The sequence below is a fragment of the Nycticebus coucang genome, chromosome 13 (assembly GCF_027406575.1).
Source record: "Nycticebus coucang isolate mNycCou1 chromosome 13, mNycCou1.pri, whole genome shotgun sequence".
NCBI lineage: Eukaryota > Metazoa > Chordata > Mammalia > Primates > Lorisidae > Nycticebus > Nycticebus coucang.
This window is the reverse complement of record NC_069792.1, coordinates 19,122,365-19,147,255: the sequence shown is the minus strand read 5'-3', so window position 1 is coordinate 19,147,255 and position 24,891 is coordinate 19,122,365. Positions and strand designations below refer to the sequence as shown.

The 24,891-nt window shown below is 37.6% G+C and overlaps 1 protein-coding gene across 1 annotated transcript in view; it reads right to left on the bottom strand.

Moving 5' to 3' along the window:
* The window catches only part of C13H8orf34 (chromosome 13 C8orf34 homolog), a 408,836-nt gene that overhangs the window by 130,776 nt on the left and 253,169 nt on the right, over window positions 1-24,891 (bottom strand). Inside the window, 1 exon segment of the mRNA XM_053559485.1 lies at window positions 12,265-12,400. Within this exon segment, the coding sequence (XP_053415460.1) occupies window positions 12,265-12,400 (136 nt within the window).

Below are 24,891 nucleotides of genomic sequence, written 5' to 3'. Positions count from 1 at the left end.
TTGCAGATTTATAGAAACCACCAGTAAAAGAAAACGCATTGGATTATGGGGAAGTCCTCTTCAGTACCTGCTGTAGAGGCAATGCTGTGGTTTCTCAGGTTGTGCTGCAGCACCTGAGTACAAGTAGGGCAGAGCCACCAGGCATGGGGTCTTGGTTTTTCCAGTGGTATCTTGGTTCCTCCGAGAAATAATTATATTTTACATCCTAGCATTTTTAAGTTCCAAAAGAACAATTTAACTTTAAGTTAAGAAAAATTCGCAGTGTGTTAAAAAGCAGCTTAGGGGTGGCACCCGTAGCTCAGTGGGTAGGGCGCTGGCCACATACACCCAGGCTGGCAGGTTCAAACCTGGCCCGGGCCAGCTAAAGAAACAATAACAAAAAATAGCCGGGCATGGTGGCGGGTGCCTGTAGTCCCAGCTACTTGGGAGGCTGAGGCAAGAGAATAGCTTACGCCCACAAGTTGCTGTGAGCTGTGACACCAGAGCACTCTGCTGAGGGCGATGTAGTAAGATTTTGTCTCAAAAAAAGTAAAATAAATGAAATAAACAGCAGCTTAGATCTAAAGTGTGCTGGCCTAAGGCTGGGATTTTTGCATAATTACCAACACCTAGACTCTAGAAAGATGGAAGTAGGATGGACATCTTCCTCCCTATAATTCGGTAAACACTGAGTTTGAAATCATGTAGTTCTTGGGAGTTTTCCTTCCCTTTCATATAGAAGCTCCTTGACTTGTGAAGGGGTTACATCTTGATAAACCCATCATAGACTGAAATTATTGTAAATCAAAGTCACATTTAATACACCTCCCCTCCAAACATCAGAGCTCAGCCCGGCCTACCTGAAACATGCCCCGCCTACCTGAAACGTTAGCATTGTTTATGGGGAGCTACAGCTCGCTGCCGCTGCCCGGCATGTCAAGAGAATATTGTACAGAGTATCACTGGCCCAGGAAAATACCAAACTTCACAATTTGAAGTACAGTTTCTACTGAATGCATATGGCTATCACACCATCGAATGGTAGAAAAATGCTAAGGAACCACCTGCATCCAAAATCAAAGATTTTATATTAAATAACCTAATTTACAATAGGAAAAAATGATTATTTTATAATAAAACTGGGTGATTTATTGCCTTACATTAATTTTAAGAAAATAATGATGTGTTTTACCTTTTAGTGCCTGATACATTTATTACCGAATGTAATAGTGGGAATTTGATCATGTCTATGATTCCTTGGAGAAGTTTAGAATTCTGCACTAAAATTAAAAGTGAGGGAAAATGTAAAGCTATTTGCATATTTTATAAATATGGTATAAAACATGAGTTTCGAGTGAAAGGCCTTTCAACTGAAATGTATACTAACCATAAACACCACACTTTTTATTAAATGCTTCTAGAAAACCCAGATAATCTGGAAATTGAATATTTGGAAATTTTTCCATGTAAACTTTTGGGGTATGGGCTAAAGATATGGGCTGTTATATTTTCCCATTATCTTTCAAAAATGTAATTGTATTCTAGTTGATCTAACCTATTTACATAATATTCTTAATTAACATTAAGACATTTTATTTTATATCTGTTTTTACAAAATATGACCTGAGAAGGAAAATAATTTTTTAGGCAAAACTTCAAGTGCTTAAGTGCCTCATTGTATTTTGTTTTGTTCTTTGCTACTTAAATAAAAATGTAGAAATCATGCAAAAATCAGAATATTTCCTTTTTATTTCCCTGTGGAAAAACAGGAATATTTCATATGCCCTGGGAAAAGAAAATTGGAAAAACCCATTTGGATTAAATATTATATATGTAAGTCAATGTATTGGATTATAATATAAGATATTTGTGAATCAAAAACTGAAAATAAAAGTTTTTATTTCACACTTGGATTTATTTATTTATTTATTTATTTCTTTATTGAGTCAGAGTCTCGCTGTGTCACCCTAGGTAGAGTGCTGTGGCCTCACACCTCACAGCAACCTCAAACTCCTGGGCTTAAGTGATTCTCTTGCCTCAGTCTCCCAGTAGCTGGGACTACCGGTGCCCACCACAGCCCGGCCATTTATTTCTTATTGTTCTAATGGTTGTTTAGCAGGCCTGGCCGGGTTCGAACCCACCATCCCCAGTGCATGTGTCTGGTGCCCTAACCACTGAGCTACAGGCATCGAGCCTCACACCTGGATTTAGTAATGTTAAAGAAATTCACCGAGTAAAACAATTGCTTGTGCTGAAAGTCCTTTTTTGGATACTCACTGTAGTTGAATTCAAAAGAATTAAAGCTTAATTCTTCCCAACAAAAAAAAAAAAAAAAAGAAAGAAATTCACTGAGAGACGCTATATTTATTCTAAATTACTAGAAATAAATAATGATAGTGTAAAGAGTAATATGAAGCAGAATTGCCCAAATGTTTGAGGGAAAAATCAGGATACACATTACATATGGGTAGTATGGTTTGGAAGCGAGAGAGCCTGGTGGGCTCCCTAGCGGAGTCCCGCCCTCTCCGCCTAGGCCCTCAGTGCACCCAGGGGGGTTCCAGTCTGGGGGGATCCCAAGCAGGCCCGGCCTGGGCAGAGCAACCTCTGTGATTGCTATGATCAGGGAAGGGGGTGACAGCAGGCTGGCGGCTGGCGACGCAGGGTGAGGGCGGAGGCCCAAAGCTTGGGTGTGTGAGGGAACTGGACTCTGCAGGTAGACCACAGGGACCCATCTGGCTGCCCACCCGCCAAGCAGCCTCAGAAGCTCCCCCTCCGCTGGCCACACATCTGGGCAACGGTCTCCAAGGTGGCAGGGAAAGAAGGACTCCGGGAGAGAGGAAAAGGGAAGCCTTCACACAGCTGGCAGCTGCAGGAGGGCCGTGTGATTGGCATGTTTGCCAGGCAAGGGTCCTCCCATTGTCTCTGCCAGCCAAGAGCCAGCCACTTTCTTGACGGGCATTTTCCTAAAAGTTTGGGCCAAAAGTATAGGTGTGCATTATGCATGGCAAACTATCTTAGTACCTGTTATAGACTAAACATTTGTGTCCCCGAAAAATTCCTATGTTAAACTCTTATACTTAATGGGCTATTTTGGAGGGTGAGTCTTTTGGGAAGTAAGTAGGGCCTAAGTATAGAACACTCAAGAATGAAATCAATACCCTTACAAGAAGAGGCCAAAGAGCTTGCTAGCTCTTGTGGGAGGGAGGGAGAAACTTCACACAAAACTCACTGAAAGATCAATTCAGAATTAAAGCAGATATTATAAATAAGAAGAAGAGGTTTATTTAACCTTGTGCATGGAGAGAAACGCAGAGTGATTACCCAATACCCCACTGAGATGGTTGTTAAGAAAGATGAATGGATGGAGGAAACAGATTAACTTATAAATAATCATCTACATTGGCTCAGTGCCTGTAGCTCAGCAGCTAGGGTGCCAGCCACATACGCTGGGGCTGGCGGTTTTGAACCCAGCCTAGGCCTGCCAAACAACAATGACAGCTACAACAAGAAAACAGCTGGGCGTTGTGGCAGGCGCTTGTAGTCCCAGCCACTTTGGAGGTTGAGGCAAGAGAACGGCTTAAGCCCAAGGTTTGAGGTTGCTGTGAGCTGTGATGCCATAGTACTCTACTAAGGGCGAAGTGAGACTCTGTTTCAAAATAATAATAATAATAATCTATATTTAAAATGATTTTGGCCAGGTCTGGTTGCATTCTTGATTTTTTTTTTTTTCCTGCAATATAGTAAGATAACAGAGATGAGAAGGGAAATAGATTATTCTGTTGATGGGCCCATTTGGTTGCACAGATATGATCTCCAAGGGCCTTTAATTCAAAATACTCTTTATACAAAGGAGTCACAGTCTGGGGTGAAATTGAGAACCTTCCTTCTCTTTCCATCATGTGATGATACAACAAAAAGTTGGCAGTCTATAAAGATTCTTTAACGTAACCATAATTATTAAAGATAAAAAAATGTTTAATATTGGCATTCAGCAACCTGAAAAATCTTCACTCAAGCCCATGCTGGCTTCCTAGTCTCAGACTTCCACCCTCCAGAACTGTGAGAAGTAAATCTCTGTTGTGTAGAAGCCACCAAGCCAGCAGTCAAATAGAATAAGACAATAGCTAAAAGGTGTTTTTGGGGATATTAGAATGTTCAGCAATAGTCTTAAATTGAAGGTGAATGGCAACAGTGGAACCAATTATTCATCAGATTAAGTGTGGTAATTGCTACACAGGTATCATGAATAACTCTATAAACTCTAAAACACGTAATTTGGTTTCAAATCTTTGTGTAATCAATGTAATCTAAAAATAAAAGGAACCGTATAGAATTTTTAAATTAATCCAGTAGTTTTATTTTTTGTATAATTTTGCAGGAGGTATTTCAATTACTAAAATTTTACATTTTAATAACTACACTAAAAATTTTGGAACAAGGGCAGCACCTGTGGCTCAAAGGAGTAGGGTGCTGGCCCCATATACCGGAGGTGGGGGGTTCGAACCTAGTCCTGGCCAAAAACTGTAAAAAAAAAAAAAAAAAAAAAATTTTTGGAACAAGCCATATTTTACTTGTGATCTGTTTTCTTGAATTGTCAGTAAAGCAAATAAATAATTACAGGTTTTAGCAATCTTTAGTGTAAAAAAAAAAATCTTGTAGGACCAAGAATTCAAGTAGCAATACTACACTGTTATAAACAGGATTGGAACTATCAATATGAATTCATGCCTTATATTTTATTCAATAAAGTACATTTGTGGCCTAATCTTTTTCATTAAAATAGCCAAAAAGCAATGCCACTCTCACAATTCACCCTAGTGAGCACATTCTATTGTCTTCTGTAAATTTTCTGCTAAAAGGAATGAAAGATCTTGGATAAATGGCTGATTCCAGGTCTGGCACTATAAGTCATAAAATAAGCTTAATCTCTTACAATAGAAAGCAAGGAGTCTTTTAAGATTAACATGGTTTCAAAAAAACAGTGCCAAGTTGATTCAATGTGGAAGGAATAATCTTTTTAACACATAGCCCTGGAATAACTGGATATCCACCTGCAAGCGAATGAAACTGGAGCCCTATCTCACATCTTACACAAAACTCAAATTAACTCAAATTAGATCATAGGATTGAATGTAAGTGCTAAAACTATAAAATTATCAGAAAATCACAAAGGCATAAATCTTTTGGAAATTGAATTAGGCAATAGTTTCTAAGATATGACACTGTATGCCTAAGTGACAGGAGAAAAAAAATACATGAATTGGAGTTGATCAAAATTAGACACCATCAAAATGGTGAAAACATAACACTCAGAGGGAGAGAAAATATTTGCAAACCATATATCTGATAAAGGTCTAGATCTAAAATACATAAATAATTCTTACAACTCAGCAATAAAGAGAAAAATAACCCAATTTAAAAATGAATAAGGAATTGAAATAAATTATTTCTCCAAAGAAGGTAGCCACATGGCCAATAAGCTTAATTCATAATAGTCCAAAAGTAGAAACAACCCAAATATTCATCAACTGACAAAGGAATAGAAATGAAGTACCGACCCACTTCCCTCGCTTGGTTCAGATACAGCACTCAGGGATGTATTGAATAAAAGAAACATAATTGAACAACAGCAATGTTATTTGCTCTCCAGTTTTCCAATATAGTTATTTCTCATTTCTACTGAGTCTATCATAAGAGAGGGAAACCAGTTCATGACTATCATTTAGCATCCTACTGGAAGATTAGGACTTTCTATCCACCTAAAAACTGACAACATTGACTTTCTCTAGGTACTATTTTATTTTCATTCCCTAATTATAGGATAGCTTTAGGCTTTTCTTTTTTTATTTTATTTTATTTTATTTTATTTATTAAATCATAGCTGTGTACATTGATATGATCATGGGGCATCATTCACTAGCTTCACAGACCGTTTACCAAGTTTCACATATACCCTTGTAAGATGCACCACTGGTGTAATCCCACCAATCCCCCTCCCTCTACCCACCTCCCCCCTCCCTCCCCTCCCTTTCCCCCTTCCCCCTATTCTAAGGTTGTAACTGGGTTATAGCTTTCATGTGAAAACCCTAAATTAGTTTCATAGTAGGGCTGAGTACATTGGGTACTTTTTCTTCCATTCTTGAGATACTTTACTAAGAAGAATATGTTCTTGAATGTCTCTTCCACAAATCACAAATATTCCCTTAGGCCTAAAGGAAGAAGAGGTTTCCTTGAATGACGACTGCAGCAAAGTCTTGAGGAAGTAAATACAGATGCAGAAAAACATATCCTCAGATCTATTGGTATAAACTGGAAAACCAGTGGGCTAGTACTGACTGTAGGGTCCATAAAACGTTTTCAATTGCTATTGTTTGAAGTTGCTGCAGCTAAACAAAGATAACTAGTAAGCTGACCTTTCCCTGACTCGTACACGGTCCATTTTCTTCAAGTGTCTCTTTCACCACAATCTTGGGAAAGGGGGTTTATAGGTTAATGGATAGACAGATAAAATACATAAATTTGTACATCCTTAGAGAGGGGAATGATGAGGAAATCAGCCTCTCAATCATCAAAATACATCCATTTATTTACTTAAAAACTAACAAGAATTACTCTTAATATTTTCCTCCTTTAAATAGCCCTGATGACCTTTTCATAGACCTTCAACTTGTTATTTCTTATGTTTTTTCTAGCAATGGTATGACTTACCTAGATTTCAAATATATACTTGACTTCAAATATATATTGAATTTCAAATATATTTTATTATGTATATGATCTTTTTATCCTTTTCAAATAGACTATTTTTTCAGAGCAGACTCCATGATAGAAACTGATATAGCCACTCCATTCTACTACAATCTCACAGACAGAAATTATTATCTCACATTTAAAAAGAAAATTGAGATTTCCAGAGGTTAGTGATTTCCTTAACACTTTCAATTGCACTTATTTATTTACACATCTATTTCCAGCTCAAATACAAGTTCCTGAGGGTGAAGTTGTTAATTTTTATTTCTTGAGTGCCAAAGTGTCTGATAGAGTAGTTGTAGATAAATGCATTTTGACTTAAATTCAGTACTTCTGTCACTCACAACATGGCAGTAAGTAGTGCTCTGTACACATAATTCAAATGGAATCATTTATTTCTCTAGTCCTGGCAGGTCAATGCTATGAAAAAACTCAAAAGTTACACAAGTACAGTAGTTCTTTTTTGTCCTTTTCCTCTTTCCTCTATTTCTTCCAGCGGTAACTTGCTGATTTTAAACCTTACAAAAATAGTTAGAAAAGAACGAAGAAAAAATAAAAAAAGCACACCAAGCTTAGACCAGATACACTGTGTGGTTAATCACGATATGTAGGTTTTCCCAAGTCAACAAGTAAATCCTAACATAGACGATTTGTATACTAGCTCACATGTACAAAGTCTGAAACTCATCCTTTTCTTCAGCATGCCATCACCAACGGTGATCTCCTTCTGCTTTATCAAGTCAATGTATGACAAGACGCTATTTTAATGCCATTGATATTAGGAAAATACGATGATGAACAATTTTTGGTTGAATGGCATGAGACAAATAAGTGAAAAATCAGCAGGCTATTTGGAAACAAATTTCTCCTAGGAGTCACATGCTGTCATTTCTGAGCCAGTATTGCTCTATGTTCTCTATAATCCAATTTCTTTCAGAATGGCTTTCATTTCCTTTTTTTGTGCACTATTGATGTTAAGCATGAAGGAATGCAAACACTCCCACCATCAAAAGCAAATAGCAGCTTACCACCCGGAATGCCCTGGCATGAGTCCACAAAAACAAGATTTAACTCCTAAGAATAGCAATGGGTAGACAGAATTAATGGGTGGTCTTTCCAGAAAAATGGCTTATAAACTTCACTGAAATAGTCATTTGATGCCTTGGTATCAGCATTTGTTTACTTGTTATTGGTACCTTAAAACTACTGTCTTAGAAAGAGAATCCACAACATTAATTAAGTAGAAAATTTTAATGTGAAACTCAGAATCTTGCAAATCACAACTGTTTGAAACCACAAACGTTTTGCTGATAATTACTAATTATTTTCATCACTGACCTACCCACCTTTTATTAATATTTCTTTAGGTGATATCAGTTACTTGGACTCTTAGGCAACAAATGAAATTTCTTTTGCCCATATTGTTTAAGGATTTGTAATTGCATTGGCAGAGTTTTCTAAAAGTCAAGCCAAGACACTCACTGGTTATATTAAAAATCTACTTGTAACAAAAAAAAGGGCCCAATTTTAAGGGCAGTGCTATATGCTACATTGACAATGCTCCATTTACTCCAAATTATTCTTTTATAAATATTTCTTTCCCTTATGAGCTGAGGGGGAAAAATTCAATGCTCTGGATTAGAATAGGTCATACATCTTGGTGGTAAGTTATCACTAGCCATGCATTTTTTTCACTTGCCAAATGACATCGTCTCTTTATTTGAATCAAATTACAGCAATGTTCTCACCAGACTAAAGCTGCCAAGAGATATGAGAGTAACATACCCTAGTATAATTTCCAGCTTGAAAACACAAATTATCTTCCATTTGCACTTTTCTAACCTTGTATGAAATATTTATGAAAAACAAACCTCTGTTATCTAACGATTAGATCATGAGGGTGGAGCCTTCCTGAATTGGATTAGTGCCCTTATAAAAGAGACTGCAGAGAGCCAGCTTACCCTTCCATCACATAGGATACAGTGAGAAGACAGTGGAAAGTCAAAGAAACACTCCCCCTTCACCCTTTAAAGATTCCCTAAAAAATCAACTTACAAAAAGAGATGAACAGGAGAAGTGGCATGAGCATTTATTGATGTACACATAGGAGAGAGCCACAGAGCGATAACCCCCAACCCCCTAACAGGGTACTGAAGCTTATATAGCATTTTGATGCTAAAGAAAGAACAGGGGCTCAACACATGGCCAAAACCAGGGTATGGTGGTAAATCAGGTTATAATGGCAAGACTGATTGCAGGACAGAGAGAAGAGGAGATTTGTCTAGCAAACAAGGTCTGGTTATATAAATTAAATCTCAGAGGTAGCAGCCCTCAAAGAGAATAGATGGTAAATGTTTCTTTCAGACCTTTAAAGATGTCAGACACTCAGTTAACATTTCCTAGATCAGGGAAGGAAAGGCCCTCAGAGAAAGCCTGAGTGTATCAATGCAGAATTTCTTAACAGATATAAATCTCCCCTCAAAAAAGATACAACCATCTCAAAGCATGTCAAAGTCTATTGATAAGATATTTTTATTTCCTTCAATAGCAATTTATGAGGAAGCAGATCCTCACTAGACACTGAATCTGCCTGATCTTGTACTTATCAGCCTCTAGACCTGTAAGAAATAAAGTTGAAAACCACCAAGTTTATGGACTTTTTGATACAGTAGCCCAAATGGACTGGTATCCATTGGTGTTTTAAATCAAGTGGTATTTTAAAACATCACGTGGACACACCAAAAACAATGGGAACCTACCTACAATCCTCCAATTTATAACTTCTACCTTTGATAATTGCTCAGCTCTGGCTTAAAAAGCATCATTCTCATAGTCTTCAATGCCTTGTATCCAACGGAGAGAGATGAGGAGACAGTGATATAAATTACAGTTGGAGAATTAATGATGGAAGACTTTGATCAACACCTCAAGGCTTTACGAAAGTAACCCACCTAAATAGCACTGGGAGGCAGGTCTCCCTAAGTCTCTCATGTTTCAAGATATTGACAGCCTTGTTTCAGGTAATCTGCTCAACGATGTTTACATGACAAACAAATATAGAAGATAGATATGAAGGCCCCTTATAGAACAATCATGGACATGCTAACTGTCCATTATAAAATATTCACATTTTCTAGGTAAAGTCCCTCTTGCAATCAGTGTAACCTGGCTTATTGTACCCTCAATGAATCCCCAACAGTAAAAATAATTATAATAATAATAATAATTTTAAAAAAAATCTTGACAAAGAGAAACCAGGCCTTATACAATTCTGATGGCCTGTATCTTTATCTTCCCCAGTCCCCAATCAGGCCCCCATACTGTAAGACAACAATAAATACTCATCCTTTGAATAAATGAATGAAATTAGAAAAAAAAAATTCACATTTTCTAAGCTCATAATTCCTCCCATATATTCAACTTACTGTATTATTTGTGTTACTTTGTGAGACTTGTGGCTCAAGAACCGGTGAAGATGCTAATAATGTTACTGCTTTGAGTAATAAATTCCTTGACATCTGACCTAAGAGTTTTGTGTCTTCTGCTACCATGCATAGAACAGTGGCATACTAACACATTAAGTTGCAAATACAATAAAATCTCAGATTATTCACAGTTCTTGACAATCGATGCTAGTTTTCTCTTCTACTCTAAGCTCTAGCTACTGTAGTTCTAGCTACTGTATATAATGAATAATCTAGTCTTCTTCCAGAACTGTTTACCACATTTCCCTGAATCAGTAACATTTCTCTTTTGCTTTTGACAGTACACCATTACCTTATTCTGTATCAAAAGTTATGAACTAATATCTTTTCAAATGCCCAAATCTTTTTCTATCTCATTATTTTTGTCTATTTTGGGTCTTCTTCACCTTCAGACAATTGCTTAGTTCTTAGCAATAAAACAAAATGACCAACAGCCAGACAGTGGACCCATGTCAAACCTATGGATTTGAAACTGTTTCACCACCAACTGATTGTTATTACCTTGGACAAGTTATTTAACGAACTCATGCCTCCGTTTCCTTATCTATAAAATGAAGGTAATAATCTGCAAATAATAATCAGGCATCTGCAAATTAAACGAATTTATAATTTCAATGTGTTTAGAATAGTATGTGGTGTATAGGAAGACTGCAATGATGTCACCAATTATAATTAAGTTGAACTTCCTTTAAAAATTCAGTGAAGGGCTCATTTTAAATGCAAGTTGTTTGTGATTTACAATCTAACTATACTGGGAAGATGAGTGATAATTTAGGGTTACAAATACGGTTGGGCTTTTCCCAGTTCAAATCTTTAATAGCTTAATAAAACATTATTTTCACAGGCTTTCCCTTTAGAAAAAATCAACACCTCATAACCGAATCCGCTACAAATGATATGAAGGACCAAGCATCAACTTCTCTCCATGTAAATGTACAAATATACTTTAAAGTTTAAAGCAGAATGTCCAAAAACTCTTCCATAGATGATCTTGTTCATCTAGCATGCCTAAATATTATCACATGAACATTAGAAGTTTTCTTCATGCCCTAAGAAAAAAATTCAATTCACCAGTTACTGTTTGTCTGAGGCAATGACTCCCTTCGTGTTTTCACCATGTTATGGCATTATTCTCAATGACCAGATAGCATCCCTTGATTTTCTAAGAGCTGTCCTTTCTATTTTTCTAAGCCTCTAACAATTAAAATAAACATTCCAAAGGGCTAGAGCAAAAGAGGAAAAGCTGCAAAACTCTGATTTGATTTTCCTACACTTTTCTCCCTCCTTACTTCCAAGCAGCTAATCTCCTCTCAAACAGTACAATAGAACAGCTAGACATAAAGAAAAGGAGGTAAAATTGGCCAGCCAGCACATTGTTCTTGCTAATCTGGACCATTTACATAAGGGTTAGAAGGCTTGTTTTATCATTTAAACAGGCTTAACAGCCTCTTTGCAAATGAGATTTAGTTTCTACAAAGGAATGAATGCTAGCTGTTTGGTGCGTTTTTGCTAGGCCAGCACTGGGAGCTGACTTGGCAGTATCTACAAGCTACTTCTTTGGCCACATACGGTTTATGCAAAGATTGCTTCCAGCTGCCAAAACTGAAAAACATCAAGCTGATTAAATTCTCTACGGGAAATGAACAGAAGCAAGTTAAGAAGCCAATAATGGCAGATCTTCAACTACACCTGGAGAAATTCATCTTTCATACAGGTGCTTTAAAAGTGACTCTAGGCGTTCTGAGCCCCTAGGATTGTCCTTTGAAGGGAACAGAATGGTGGACAGCAAAAGGAATTCTGGAGACAGAAGATATAAAATTGTCTCAAGCTGTGAAGTGAAGGCAGTCTAAACTCTCTCATGTATTGTTGATCTGAGTGTCACTGCACTCAGGATAAACTGTATAACTAACTCCCTTGCCAACATTAGCACAAAAGCTCAATGGAAGGCAAAGATTGTCTTAACATGGAGAAGTACAAACTTCACATCAAAATCTTAGATTTTTAAAATCAAGATCATGTTTACACATACTATACTTATTATGTGTTTTACCTGGCACACCTTGAACAGATGTTCAGTGTGACCTTGGCCTGAGGCTCAGCAGGGTGAGTAGGACGGCCTTGGTTAAATTTGCGCCCAGAAGGTACCAAGGTTGTTACTCCCTCCATTCTTAAATCATTAAGATCCTCTGTAACAACACAAACAATTACAGAGAAAAAAATTAACTCTAGTAGAATTAGGGATAAAAGGTATCTACCAGTAGTTTGTTAAGCAAAGCATTATTTTATATTTCCCCTCTGCAAAAATCTAACTTCATGTATCAAGTTTTTTAAAAATTATTTCTAGATGTAGTTGGAGACAAATTATATGAGAAGATTTACAGAAGACAAAATGGAAAGAGACCGAATATACAGACAGACAATGAATAGAACAAATGCGGCGATAGAACACTGATTGATGCATAACACGTGGGGAAGCCAAACTCTAATCTCTACAGCAATCAGCCCAACATAGTCAGGGCATGGTCAGTGACTGCCAGCTTCCCTATTTTTTGTCCTTGTTTCCAACCAAGAACTCAACTGGGAGAACCAAGCATGTTTTAAAATCAATTACATAAATCTACTTCTAATTAGGCTGTTTCCAGCTTCCCCATCCAACTACCTCCAATCGGAATGTACCCAAAACCTTCTTCTTTTTCACTCTTAACTTTTTCTTCTGGTTGTCACCTAAGGAGGACAACAGTATGTCTGCAGAGTCCTGACCCAGAGGTTACTGAATCCCTCTTCTATTTTTCCCAAGTCTTCAATCAAGACTTAAAAGATCTAGATTTCTGTTGTGATTCAGTTCTGACATAATCCACACATGACCTCTTATTTTGTTCAGAGAACAAAGAAGTTTGTACAAATGACTCTAATTACTTGCTCTGAGCTGTAGCAAAAGAAGAAAAAGAAATAAAGTTTCAAAAGATAAATTATAATTTTGCTAAAACATAATCTATCTTTGAAGGAATAATCTATATGAGGAGGACCATCACTCTCTTTTGATGAACTAAAGACTATAAAAATAATCCTAGACTCATCAAACAAGAATCTAGAGGATTGCTAGGTTTAATTGGATATTACAAAGAATGTCAGATTTTTCTAAGATGGTGACAGCTCTTAGTTTAAATCGTAAATAAGTCTTTTGTAATCTGAAGAAGTCTTGTCAACAGACTCCTTCTATAGATATCCCCAAGTAAAAGTTCTTTTGTCTACTTGTGCATAAGCAATCTGGAAAAGCACTTAGGGTATTATGAAAGTGGTATTCATGAAAGTTATCAAAAATATCACCTTCACCTGTTTGCCAAGGCTTGGTCCCCTTGTTTAAGAGCATAGTTGCCACTTAAAAACTTGGCACTTCCTCTCAACTAGTTATAGGCTCCCCTCTTGATCTTATGCTTCCTGATGCAACGCAGACATTACCACTGCCTGAGAACCCACATGGCTTTTTAGCCAGCAGAGGCTCATTAGATTCTGGTAGTCTTGCCCTCTCACATTACCACTCACCACTGTTGCAGCATTGGTAATATATATCTTATTGCCACTCTCTTTCCTGCCCATACCAGAAGAAGGAAACCTCATAATTGCCTCAGCTAGGGATAATTCTGTACTTTACTCAGTTTTTCTTTTTTAAGAACTCTCATTAAAAATCTTGACCCAATATTATTTGTTGACGGATCATACTGAGAGCACATGTAGTGAGAATAATATGAGGTGAGTCAGGCCAGGTGGCAAGAGGACACAGCTAGTCTGGTTGGTTTAGGTCCTACATGACCTTCAGCTCATGCCTTCCATGCTTGTCATTTTGTAAATTCAACTTCGACCTAAAAGTTGTATCTTGAATAGTTTAGGGTAATTGATTTAGAAGCCTAACTTTTGAATTAGAATGTTGTTTGGGTCATGTTGATTATTGTTTACTATATGTCCTGAGTTATGGTAGTTATATTGTTGTCTAAAATAAGAGGTAATTATTGTTACCCCAAGATAAGGGGTAACATGGTTTTTGCTTTGAATCTGTATGTGTAAAACCATGGTTTTGAAACTGTAAAGGCAGAACAGTGTCTGAGAGACTATTCTCCCTGTTCTCCAGAACTGCTGGCCTTCTGATAATAAAGCTCTTTGAACCTATACTCCATGTCTGCATATTGGCTGACAGACAGCCAGACCCTCTTCATCCAGTAACAATACTTCAAAACTTAGAACTGGAAGTTATTGAACAGGATGTGCTATGATTAATTAAGACTTGCCTGTAAAATATAGCCTACCTTAGGTAAAATCAGCCCACATGGCAGAACTGTTTTACTTACTTGAATCTTTGTTGATTGGACAAAGACCTCAGAGGAAATATATTCAAGGTATGCTTTAAAAAAAATATGTGAGGCAGGAGGATTACTTGAACCCAGGAGATTGAGGTTGCTGTGAACTGGGCTCATGCCATGGCATTCTACCCATGGCAACGGAATAAGACTCTGTTTCCAAAAAAAAAAAAAAGATAGACAAAGAAAGAAAGGAAGGAAGGAAGGAAGGAAGGGAAAATGACTTTGGGATATGGAAGTAAAGGATTTCCTAACTCTGCTGGAACCTCCATAAAAAATAAACAAGATGTTTAGGAAATTTTTAGACATACTCCTACTTCATAAGGAGGTAGCTATTATAAAGACTGAGGCTCATGAAAATATAAATAATACGGAAGGTAAAGGATTATTTTGCCAAATTACAGCTTTAACCAAGTTTATGATCCTAACATTTTAAATAATAAATCCTTGAAATAAATTAAAGACACATAAAATATCAACATTTAGCTCCTGATTCCGAAAAGAACAGTGGGAAAAAACATGGTTCTAGCTTTACTTAGATAATCTCTGGTATTCTTGGTGGCACTGAGAGAACTGGGATACCTTGTTTGATAAAGAATCATAAGCTCTATAAAAACCACAGTCTCTGATGAAACAGAGATGATAGAGAAACAGGCCAAACCCAGCTAGAACCCAGCTGACTGTGAAAAATGACTTCAGGTTACACTCCCTGCTCATTATACCCTGCTTAAATGTAGTGGCTACTAAAGGAAACTCTCACCAGCACCATGATAGTTTACAAATGCCCTGGTAACTCCCATAAGTTATCCTCTATGGTTTAGAAAGGGAAGGGACTCTTAGGTCCATCAATTCCCCACCCCTTTTCCAGAAATCCTATTCCTCTGCTTAACATAAAATTAACTAGAAGGTATAAAATAAAGCTCCAGAAACTCACAAGAGGTTACACTTGGTTGCTCTGAGGCACAGCTACTATGTTGTCTTTAAGGCAGCCTTCCGTTTTTTCTTTTCTTACTTTAATAAACTTGCTCACTTTTGAATTCCTTCCTGTGTGAAGCCAAGAACCCATTTGGACTTTAACCAGACCTCAGTTTCGAGGTCCACTTTCCTGTATCAGCACCAGATGGCTTCAATGGACTAGTTAAATTTCTCCATAAAATGACTCATCTTGCTACAGAAAAACTGATTACAATCTTAAATCAGTATGGCTGGAAAAACTTTAAAAATGACAGCTGAGGTCATTTTTGAGTTATGTGTCACTTGTCAGTAACCCGATTCTGGAAAAACCATAAAGATTGGATATGATCAGGAACTAAGGCTTCAAGGGCCTTTCCTGTACCCTCCAATGGGTTTTTTATAGATTCCACACTTCATGGGATTTGAATATGTTTTAGTTATCATACATCTATTTTCAAAATGGGTTGAAACATCTTGCTGAGAAGCCATAGTCTTTATATTGCTAAAAACAAAACTGCTTGCTTTTGTGTTTCCAAATTTGAGAATACAAACTTTATATCAAATATCCAAGGCACACACTTCACAAGAAATATAAAAGAACATTACCCTTTACTCAGAATCCATGTTGCCCTTACCCACTATGTTCTTAATCAATGGAATCTTTGAAATAAAATTAACAAAACTTGCACAAACACTTGAGTTTCCTTGGTCAAAGGTCCTCCCGTCTGCTCTAATGACAGTGTGGTTCATTCCCTTAAGGACACGTTGTTATCCTCTATGAACTGGTAACTGAAAGGTCTATGTGTTTCAGGATTTTACCTGTGATGTGCTACTCTGCCCCACTGCACACAGAGACAGCAAAATATTGTAAGAGACTCATATAATACACCCAGTTCTACTACCAATAGGTTAAGGTCACATTCTTAAAACATCTTATTAAACAGCTTCTTTATAATATTCAACCATGAGATTTCACCTGTTGGAAGATTCATCAAGAAAAACTACTTTTGATTCTCATTAAAAGGGATCATATTAGATACTGTTAATAATAAACACAGAATTAAAACTCACTGAAGTAAATCCACAAATAAAGAAGTCATTCAAATCAACAAAATTAGGGGTGGCACCTGTGGCTCAAAGGAGTAGGGCGCCGGCCCCATATACTTGAGGTGGCGGGTTCAAACCTGGCACCGGCCAAAAACTGCAAAAAAATAAAATAAAATAAAATCAACAAAATTAAGGAGCCTATTCTAATGGGGACCTCAAGCTGATAATTCTCAGAGATCCTCTAGAAGCAGCTAATCTTCAGAATAGACAGTTGACCTATAACCTTCAGAGCAAAGTGATGGACGACTTCAGATAATAGTGTCTACCAAGATCTTGCATCAATATCCCTATCTCATTTCTATTTTGATCTTCATCTACTTAATTACAATCATTCTTCTCATTTTCTACAAACCCCTGGTTGTTACCCACATGGCCTTTTTTTCTTTTATTCTTATTATAATTGTAAATCAGAGTATAATCATGTTCTAACACTAATTCACATTATCCCAAATAGTAGCCCTCGAGCTTGTTATTGCGGGATATGCCATCCCTCCCCAGACCACTTAGGATCAAAAAACCTTTGGAAAATTCCAGGCTCATCAAAGGAGACCATAGGGAATTGTAGCCACCAGCATTTCCATGTACACTTACATGGACAAATGGTCTTAAGCAAATAAAACCGTGACTTTGCTAGTGTCCCTCTCTCACAGAAAAAGAACCATTTGCTACAATCTATTAATCAAACTGTAGGTAATTACAGATTTGAATCTGATGATCTTTCTAGGATGATGAGTCAATTACTGGCCAGCTGGAAGAGCATTAGAAATTCAAATGTGTAACCTAGCTGGTGAAAGGTCTTAATTCCAACCTCATGTCATGAGCAATTCCTTTTTTCTGGATCCTCCTGTGTTCCTACCAGATAGTACTTCGTCTGTGGTCAGATGGCTAGTCCTGCTTCCCTATACACACATATCTCATGCACTTTAGGAACAGTATTGCAAATCTTAATGGTACACAGACTCCCTAACTCTAGGGATCATCAAGGCTGAAAATTTCAATTTGGATGTGAGCAGCAATATGAGGCCACCCCTTGATTATTCAGGCACTTGAAGGAATTACTGATTCACTGTGTATGCAAACAATCAAAACCTTTCCAATAGTGGGAATCATGCAAATGAAAGACTATAAATGTATATTACCAATGCTGGCAGAAATCATACATGTTTCTACCTCTACCCTACATGGAATACAGATCCACCTCAGCTCTCTGGTCAGAGTAGCGTGGGACAACTGCATCATTCTGGATTTCTTGTTCACTAGCTCTGCTGGTGTCACTGCCATTGCTAATACTTCCTGTTGTACTTGGAGCAATTAAACAAATAAGGTCGAAAGTTTATGGCAGCTTGAGGAAAATGCTACTTGGTCCTCACAATGTGTGAGATGTGTTCTTTTGACCTGATTTGGACAATTCAAGTTCTTGGACTATTGTTTTTGATTTTGTCATAGTGATCATGATGTTGGTGCATTGAATTCTATCCAGAGTCTTTTTTTTTTTTTTATTCAACATTAATTTATTCCTTTTGAGAGTTTGCCAAATATTATACAAGGATAGATTATTAGGCCTAAATGATTAAGGAAGAACAATGGTTTGTTTCAGTCAACACTTGTTTATTAGAATAATTTAATTTTTTATTTTAATTATGAATACATAATGTTGTGTGTGTATATATATAGGGTGCACGCAATGTTTTGATATAAGCATACAATGTGTAATAACAAAATTAGGAATAATAAAATTATAATGGTTAGATCAATTAGGATACTCATCACCTCAAGAATTTATCATTTCTTTGTGTTAGGGAGATTCTAATAATACTCTTTTAGTTCTCTCAAAGTATATCAACAATGTCTTACTGTTGATAATAGTCACTCTGTTGTGCTATCAAATATTAGATCTTGTTAATTCTATCTAACTATATTTTTCTACTCGTTAGACATCCCCACTTTATCTCCCATTCTCTGCTACTTTTACCAGCCTCTGGTGACCATTATTATACTCTCTGTCTTTATAAGATCAATTGTTTTAATTTTTAGCTTCCACATATGAATGAGAACATGTGAGATTTGACATTCGTTGCCTGGCTTATTTCACTTCACATAATGTTTTCCAAATCCATCTATGTTGTTGCAAATGACAGGATTTCACTCTTTTTTATGGCGGATTAATATTCTGTTGTGTATATATACATTTTCTTTTTTTGTTTGTTTTATTTTTATTTTTATTTATTTATTTTTTTATTGTTGGGGATTCATCGAGGGTACAATAAGCCAGGTTACACTGATTGCAGTTGTTAGGTAAAGTCCCTCTTGCAATCATGTCTTGCCCCCATAAAGTGTGACACACACCAAGGCCCCACCCCGCTCCCTTTTCTTTATCCATGCATCTGTTGATGGACACTTAGGTTGATTCAAATCTTAGCTGTTGTGAGTCGTGCTGCAGTAAGCATGAGAGTGCAGATACCTTTTCTATATACTGATCTCTTTTCTTTTGTATGTATACCTAGCCATGAAATTGGTAGGCCGTACAGTAGTTCTGTGTTGAATTTTTTGAGGACTCCCCATACCATTACCTGTAGTGATTGCATTAACTTACATCCCCCCACCAGCCGTGTACAACTGTCACCCTTTCTCGACCTCCTCACCAGCATCCACTGTTGCCTGTCATTTGGATCAAAGCCATTTTAACTGGGGTAAGTTTGGATTTGCATTTCTCTGATTACTAATAACATTGAGCATTTTCATTTATCTATTGGTCAAATTTGTATGTCTTCTTTAGGGAAATGTCTGTTCAGATCCTTGGCCCAATTTTTAGTAGGATCTTTCAGTTTTTTCCTATTGAGCTGTTTGTGCTCCTTATATACCCTAGTTATTAATGTCTTGTCAGATGGATAGTCTACAAATATTCTCTCCCATTCAATGGTGGTCTCTTCACTTTCTTTTATTATTATTAAATCATAGCTGTGTACATTAATGCGATCATGGGGCACCATACACGGGTTTTATAGACCGTTTGACACATTTTCATCACACTGGTTAACATAGCCTTCCTGGCATTTTCTTAGTTTTCGTGTTAAGACATTTACATTCTACATTAAGTTTCACATGTATCCTTGTAAGATGCACCGCAGGTGTAATCCCACCAATCCCCCTCCCTCCGCCCATTCTCCCCCCTCCCTCCCCCCTTCCCTTTCCCCCTATTCTTAGGTTATAACTGGGTTATAGCTTTCACATGAAAGCCATAAATTAGTTTCATAGTAGGGCTGAGTACATTGGATACTTTTTCTTCCATTCTTGAGATACTTTACTAAGAAAAATATGTTCCAGCTCCATCCATGTAAACATGAAAGAGGCAAAGTCTCCATCTTTCTTTAAGGCTGCATAATATTCCATGGTGTACATATACCACAATTTATTAATCCATTCGTGGATCGATGGGCACTTGGGCTTTTTCCATGAATTAGCAATTATGAATTGGGCTGCAGCAGTGATATGAGGCCACCCTTGATTATTCAGGCACTTGGAGAAATTATTGATTCCCTTTAGAATCCATCATTATTGATTATTGATTTCCTTTGCCATGCAGAAGCTGTTTAGCTTGATGTGATCCCACTTGTTCGTTTTTGCATAGGATATCTAGAGTCTTCTATCATCAGATGATCACCATGATAATACAGCAACAGAGAGTCAGAAGATCTTGTGATACAATTGACTGGAGACAAGTGAGGAATCATCAAGCAGTGAAAACACGGATCTCTTTTCTTAATTTTTGGTAAAGGACAGAATGACCGGGAGAGGAGACTGAGAGAGAGAATATACAAAGAGACAATGGGACAATGCAGAATTGTCCACAACTTCTGCAGCAATTAGCCCAAAATATTCAGGATTTGGATGATAAAGGCCAGTTTCCCTCCTTTCACTCTCATTTTGACTCAGAACTAACCAGAGAAAGCCAAATATGCTCCCCAAACCAGTTGCATCAGATGGTCTATTTCTAGTTTTCCAGCTTTCCTAGACCAAGAACTTCCAATGAGAACACATTTGAAGTTTTTCCTTTTTTCTCCTTTTTTTCATTATAAAGCTTTCCCAGTCCCCTGGCTGCCTTCAGATCTCTGTCAAGTGCAAGTGGTAGCAGCTGCTCCCACACTATTACAAGATTTGAATAGGTGGATAAATATTCTCTGCTTGTTCTCATATGGGGGTCTTCATTTATTCCCATGGTGGCAAACTTCAAATATCTAAATGTTTATCACATAGAAGAGATGTTAGGACTTCCTCTGTGTCTGCAGAGAAGGAATGGGACTAAGGAAAGGAACATGTGTTGTGTTTCTGGGTCATTATAACAATATTCTAACATTTATATTTACTCACAGACATATTATACAGTTCTGCATAGGAGATGAGGAAAAAGTTTAAAGCAGAAGCTAAATTATTATAATGAATGATTTATAGTTTTGGAGAGCATTTTACTAAATGGTTTAATTCAAATATAAGCTTCTTATACATTTACATTATAATTCTATAATGGATTAGGGTATATTTGATACTACTTAAAAGAGGAAATTGAATATGTGAAAGAAGATTATTGCAATAAAGTAATAATCTTTGGGGGACCATATTACTAAAAGTTGCTTCCCTACTTTTAAACCTGAAGCCACAAAGCACAGCACACAGTAATGAGTCCTTCAAACTGACATAAAGAAATTACGTGGTTCATTGTAGGCTAGAGTCCAGACATGCGGGCTCCTTGTTACCTTGGAGGACATGTTCAAAGGCAACCTACCATTTCTTTATTAATAAGATACAGAATAGTGGTATGGAGCTTCATCATAATTATCTAAGCAGTTTTAGATTGCTTGACATAAATAGAGAAGGTAATAAGACATGAATTTTATGACCACATTTTATGAACAGTAAAAACTCCCTGCCAGTGTTCTCCTTCCATGTGTAAATCTCAGGATTGTACTTAACGTGACTTTTTGGAGATTTCCAAGCTATCCCCACGCCCATCTGGATAGCACCTCTTTTTTTGCAGTTCAGAGTATCGCAATTGTGGCAAAAAAAGGAATCCTAGCGTGAGACTCCTGCAATTCATTTGCTGGCTCCTTGGCGACTTCGGAGTGCTGTAAGCTGAAACTGTTTCAGCAGCTGATACAGTTTTGGAAGGGTCAGATACAACTGTGGTGACGGCAGTGAAATTGGCCTCTCCAGTGTCAGGAGAGGCCTCACTCTGAAAAATATTTATTCATTCTTTTTTTACACGTATCCAGAATTCACTCTTCTAAGAAGGTTCAATGAGCTCCTAATAACAACTGAGTACTGACCAAGCTCTAAATGATGATATAACCTTACAGAACCCAATCTCATCTTCAGAGGATACTACTGATCTATGTTTAATTTGCAAAGTACAAAAATACAATAAAAAACAAATACTAGTTTCATTTCCTTAACAAATGTATTAAAGGAAACAAGTGTCTAGGATTGAATAACCAAGAGAAAGAAAAAGAAATGCCTAAATTTAGGACATTTGGCAAAGTCGGTATGAATGGAAAGAGAAAGGGAAAAAACCACATTAAAGACTTGGAGTCAGATTCTGTCCAAGGACTTTTCAATATTGCACAAGTCAAGGGAGGAGACAGATACCAGGAACATTTTTTTTTTTAATATAGAAAACTTAGACTATTTAAACATCAATGGTATTGAAAGAGTTAGAAAGATACCATTCTGTTATATTGGCTATCTTGAATTAAAGGCACTTAAACAGTAGCAGGTGCAAAAACTCTGACCATCATTCTATTTCTTAAGAGCAGTTGATGACATTCCCCTGTGAAAAATGCCCCCCTGTACTACAAGAAAAGCAACATTTTTATCGTCAAAGTCAGGAAACTGAGACAGAGAGAATTATGTACAGATATTGTTAAAATAACACTTATATTTCAACTTGTCCAACATTATTCACTTGGTTCTTCATAACTTACTATTTTTTGTCTTTGTAACTGACTGTTTTTTGAGTCTTCATTTTCTTTTGAGGGTTCTTATGCTCTTCTATGATTTCTTTCCATTCTCTCTTTCTCTCTCCTTCCTTTTTGGGTTCTTTTTCCTAAGTAAAAATATCCTCCAAGCTGTTCTCCACAATGACCAACCCAGTACTGTAGATACAGCAGATATCCTCTTTGATTGCAGGTGATACTAATTCAATACATGAGGAAGACATGTTGGCCACCTACACATTTCTTAGAAGCAATGAGAAATGCATTTTTTACAACAAAGAATTTCATGATTGGTATGGTAACAGTGATATAGAAAGACCACAACTGATGGGATGTTTTAAAACATACTTCCCCTATTTTGATACTTTAAAATTGATCTGTCTAATAAAGGGGAGAACAATGTTAAGAAGGTAGATAACTATAATATAGAGTGATCGGCTGATCCGTCGGGGGGGGGCGGCGGGGGGGATGTCTTAACTGTTACAGGAAACAAAGTGGTGCAAGGCGACTGATTAGGAACCTCCAGCAATTTTCCTTCCACACAAACACCCAATTCAACAATTATCTTTCAAGCCACTACCTTCAAAAGAACCAAAAATCAAATGAGTGATCATACTATCTGGTTTTCAGGAAAGAGGTACTGAAGGTAGCAGAGAAGACAATTTTGCATTGCCCATGCCACCCCCCCGCCACTTCCCGGCAGTGCCATGAGAATCTGTGTGCTTGGAGGAGAGTGAAGTGACTTGGGGGTTTTGCGTTAAAACCTGTGGCTGCCCTGGCACAAGGGAACATAACACAGTAAGAATTCTGCCATTTCTCACTGGAGGGAGCATTTTGAGGAGCCAGACCAGAAGAAAATCCACTCTAAAGCCCAAGTTCTCCTTAGCACCCCCAGCAGGAACAAAAGAGCAGCCTGGAGCATAGACTGAATTCACAAGGCAGTTGGTCCACAAGGCCTGTGTAATTTCTGTGCCTGTGCTGGCTCAGAGCAAGTGGACTTGGAATGCACGTGACCAACTGAGAACTGGCAGATGTGACCAACCCAGTGCAGTGCCTCTATCACCCCTTACCCAACAGCACAGCTCAGGGAGAATCTTCTTCCACTTAAGGAAAGGAAGGGAAGAGCTCAGAAGACTCTGTTTTGCAACTTGGGTACCAGCTTGGCCAAAGTACCAGCCAGAGTCCTGAGGCCCCCAAGTTCATTCCTTGGTTCCTGAGTGGTGTCTCTAGACCCACCCCGGGCCAGAAGGAAACATGCTGCCCTGAAGGAAAGGACCCGGTCCTAGAAGGATTCACCATCTGCTGAGTAAAGATGGGTTTGAATACACATAGAGGTAGTCAGGCAACAATCACCACTGGCTTTGGATGAGACTAGGCTGGCTTCAGGTGTGACCACATGCAGGTGGCCATGAGGGAGTGCCCAGGTCACTTGTCCCAACAATCGAGCAGCTCAGCACAGAGAGTGAGGGAAGGGAGTGAAACGCTTTGCCTGACAATCCAGGGAATTCTCTCATATCTTATCCAAGTCCACCAAGGCAGTACCACCATTAGTCTGCAAGAGTCATAGTGTTACTGGGTTTGGGGCACCCCCACTGCTGATATGGCTGCAGTGACCAGACTTAGATCACAACACACAATTAACTTTGAGTATCTGAAAGTCTTCTCAAGAAGGACAGGTTCAAACAAGCCCAGGGTGTGAAAATTAAAATAAATACCTATCTCTTCCATGCCTAGACATCAATGAATATCCACAAGCATCAGGTACCTCCAGGAAGACATGACCTCATCAAGCAAACTATACAGGGCACCTGTGACCAGTCCCAGAGTGATGGGATAGGTGACCTTTCAGACAAAGGATTAAAATAACCATCCCCAAAAGCTCAGTGATTCTTCAAGACAACACAAAGAAGGAATTTAGAAGTATATCAGGGAAATTCAACAGAGAGATTGAATAATAATAATAATAAAAATCAAGAAGAAAATCTAGAGCTTAAGAATGCAATTAAAAAACTGAGATATGCCTGAGAGTCTCTCAACAGCAAAACTGACCAAGCAAAAGAAAGAATTACTGATTTAGAAGACAGGCTATTTGAAAATACAGTCGGAAGAGAGAAAAGAATAAAAAAGAACGGAGCACACCGACAAGATCAAGAAAATCATCTCAAAAGGGCAAATCTAAGAGTCACTGGCTTACCGAGGAGGTAGTGAGAGAGATTAGGGTAGAAAGTTTATTCAAAGGAAACGAGTAAGAAAGAAACTGAGGTAAAAAAAAAACAA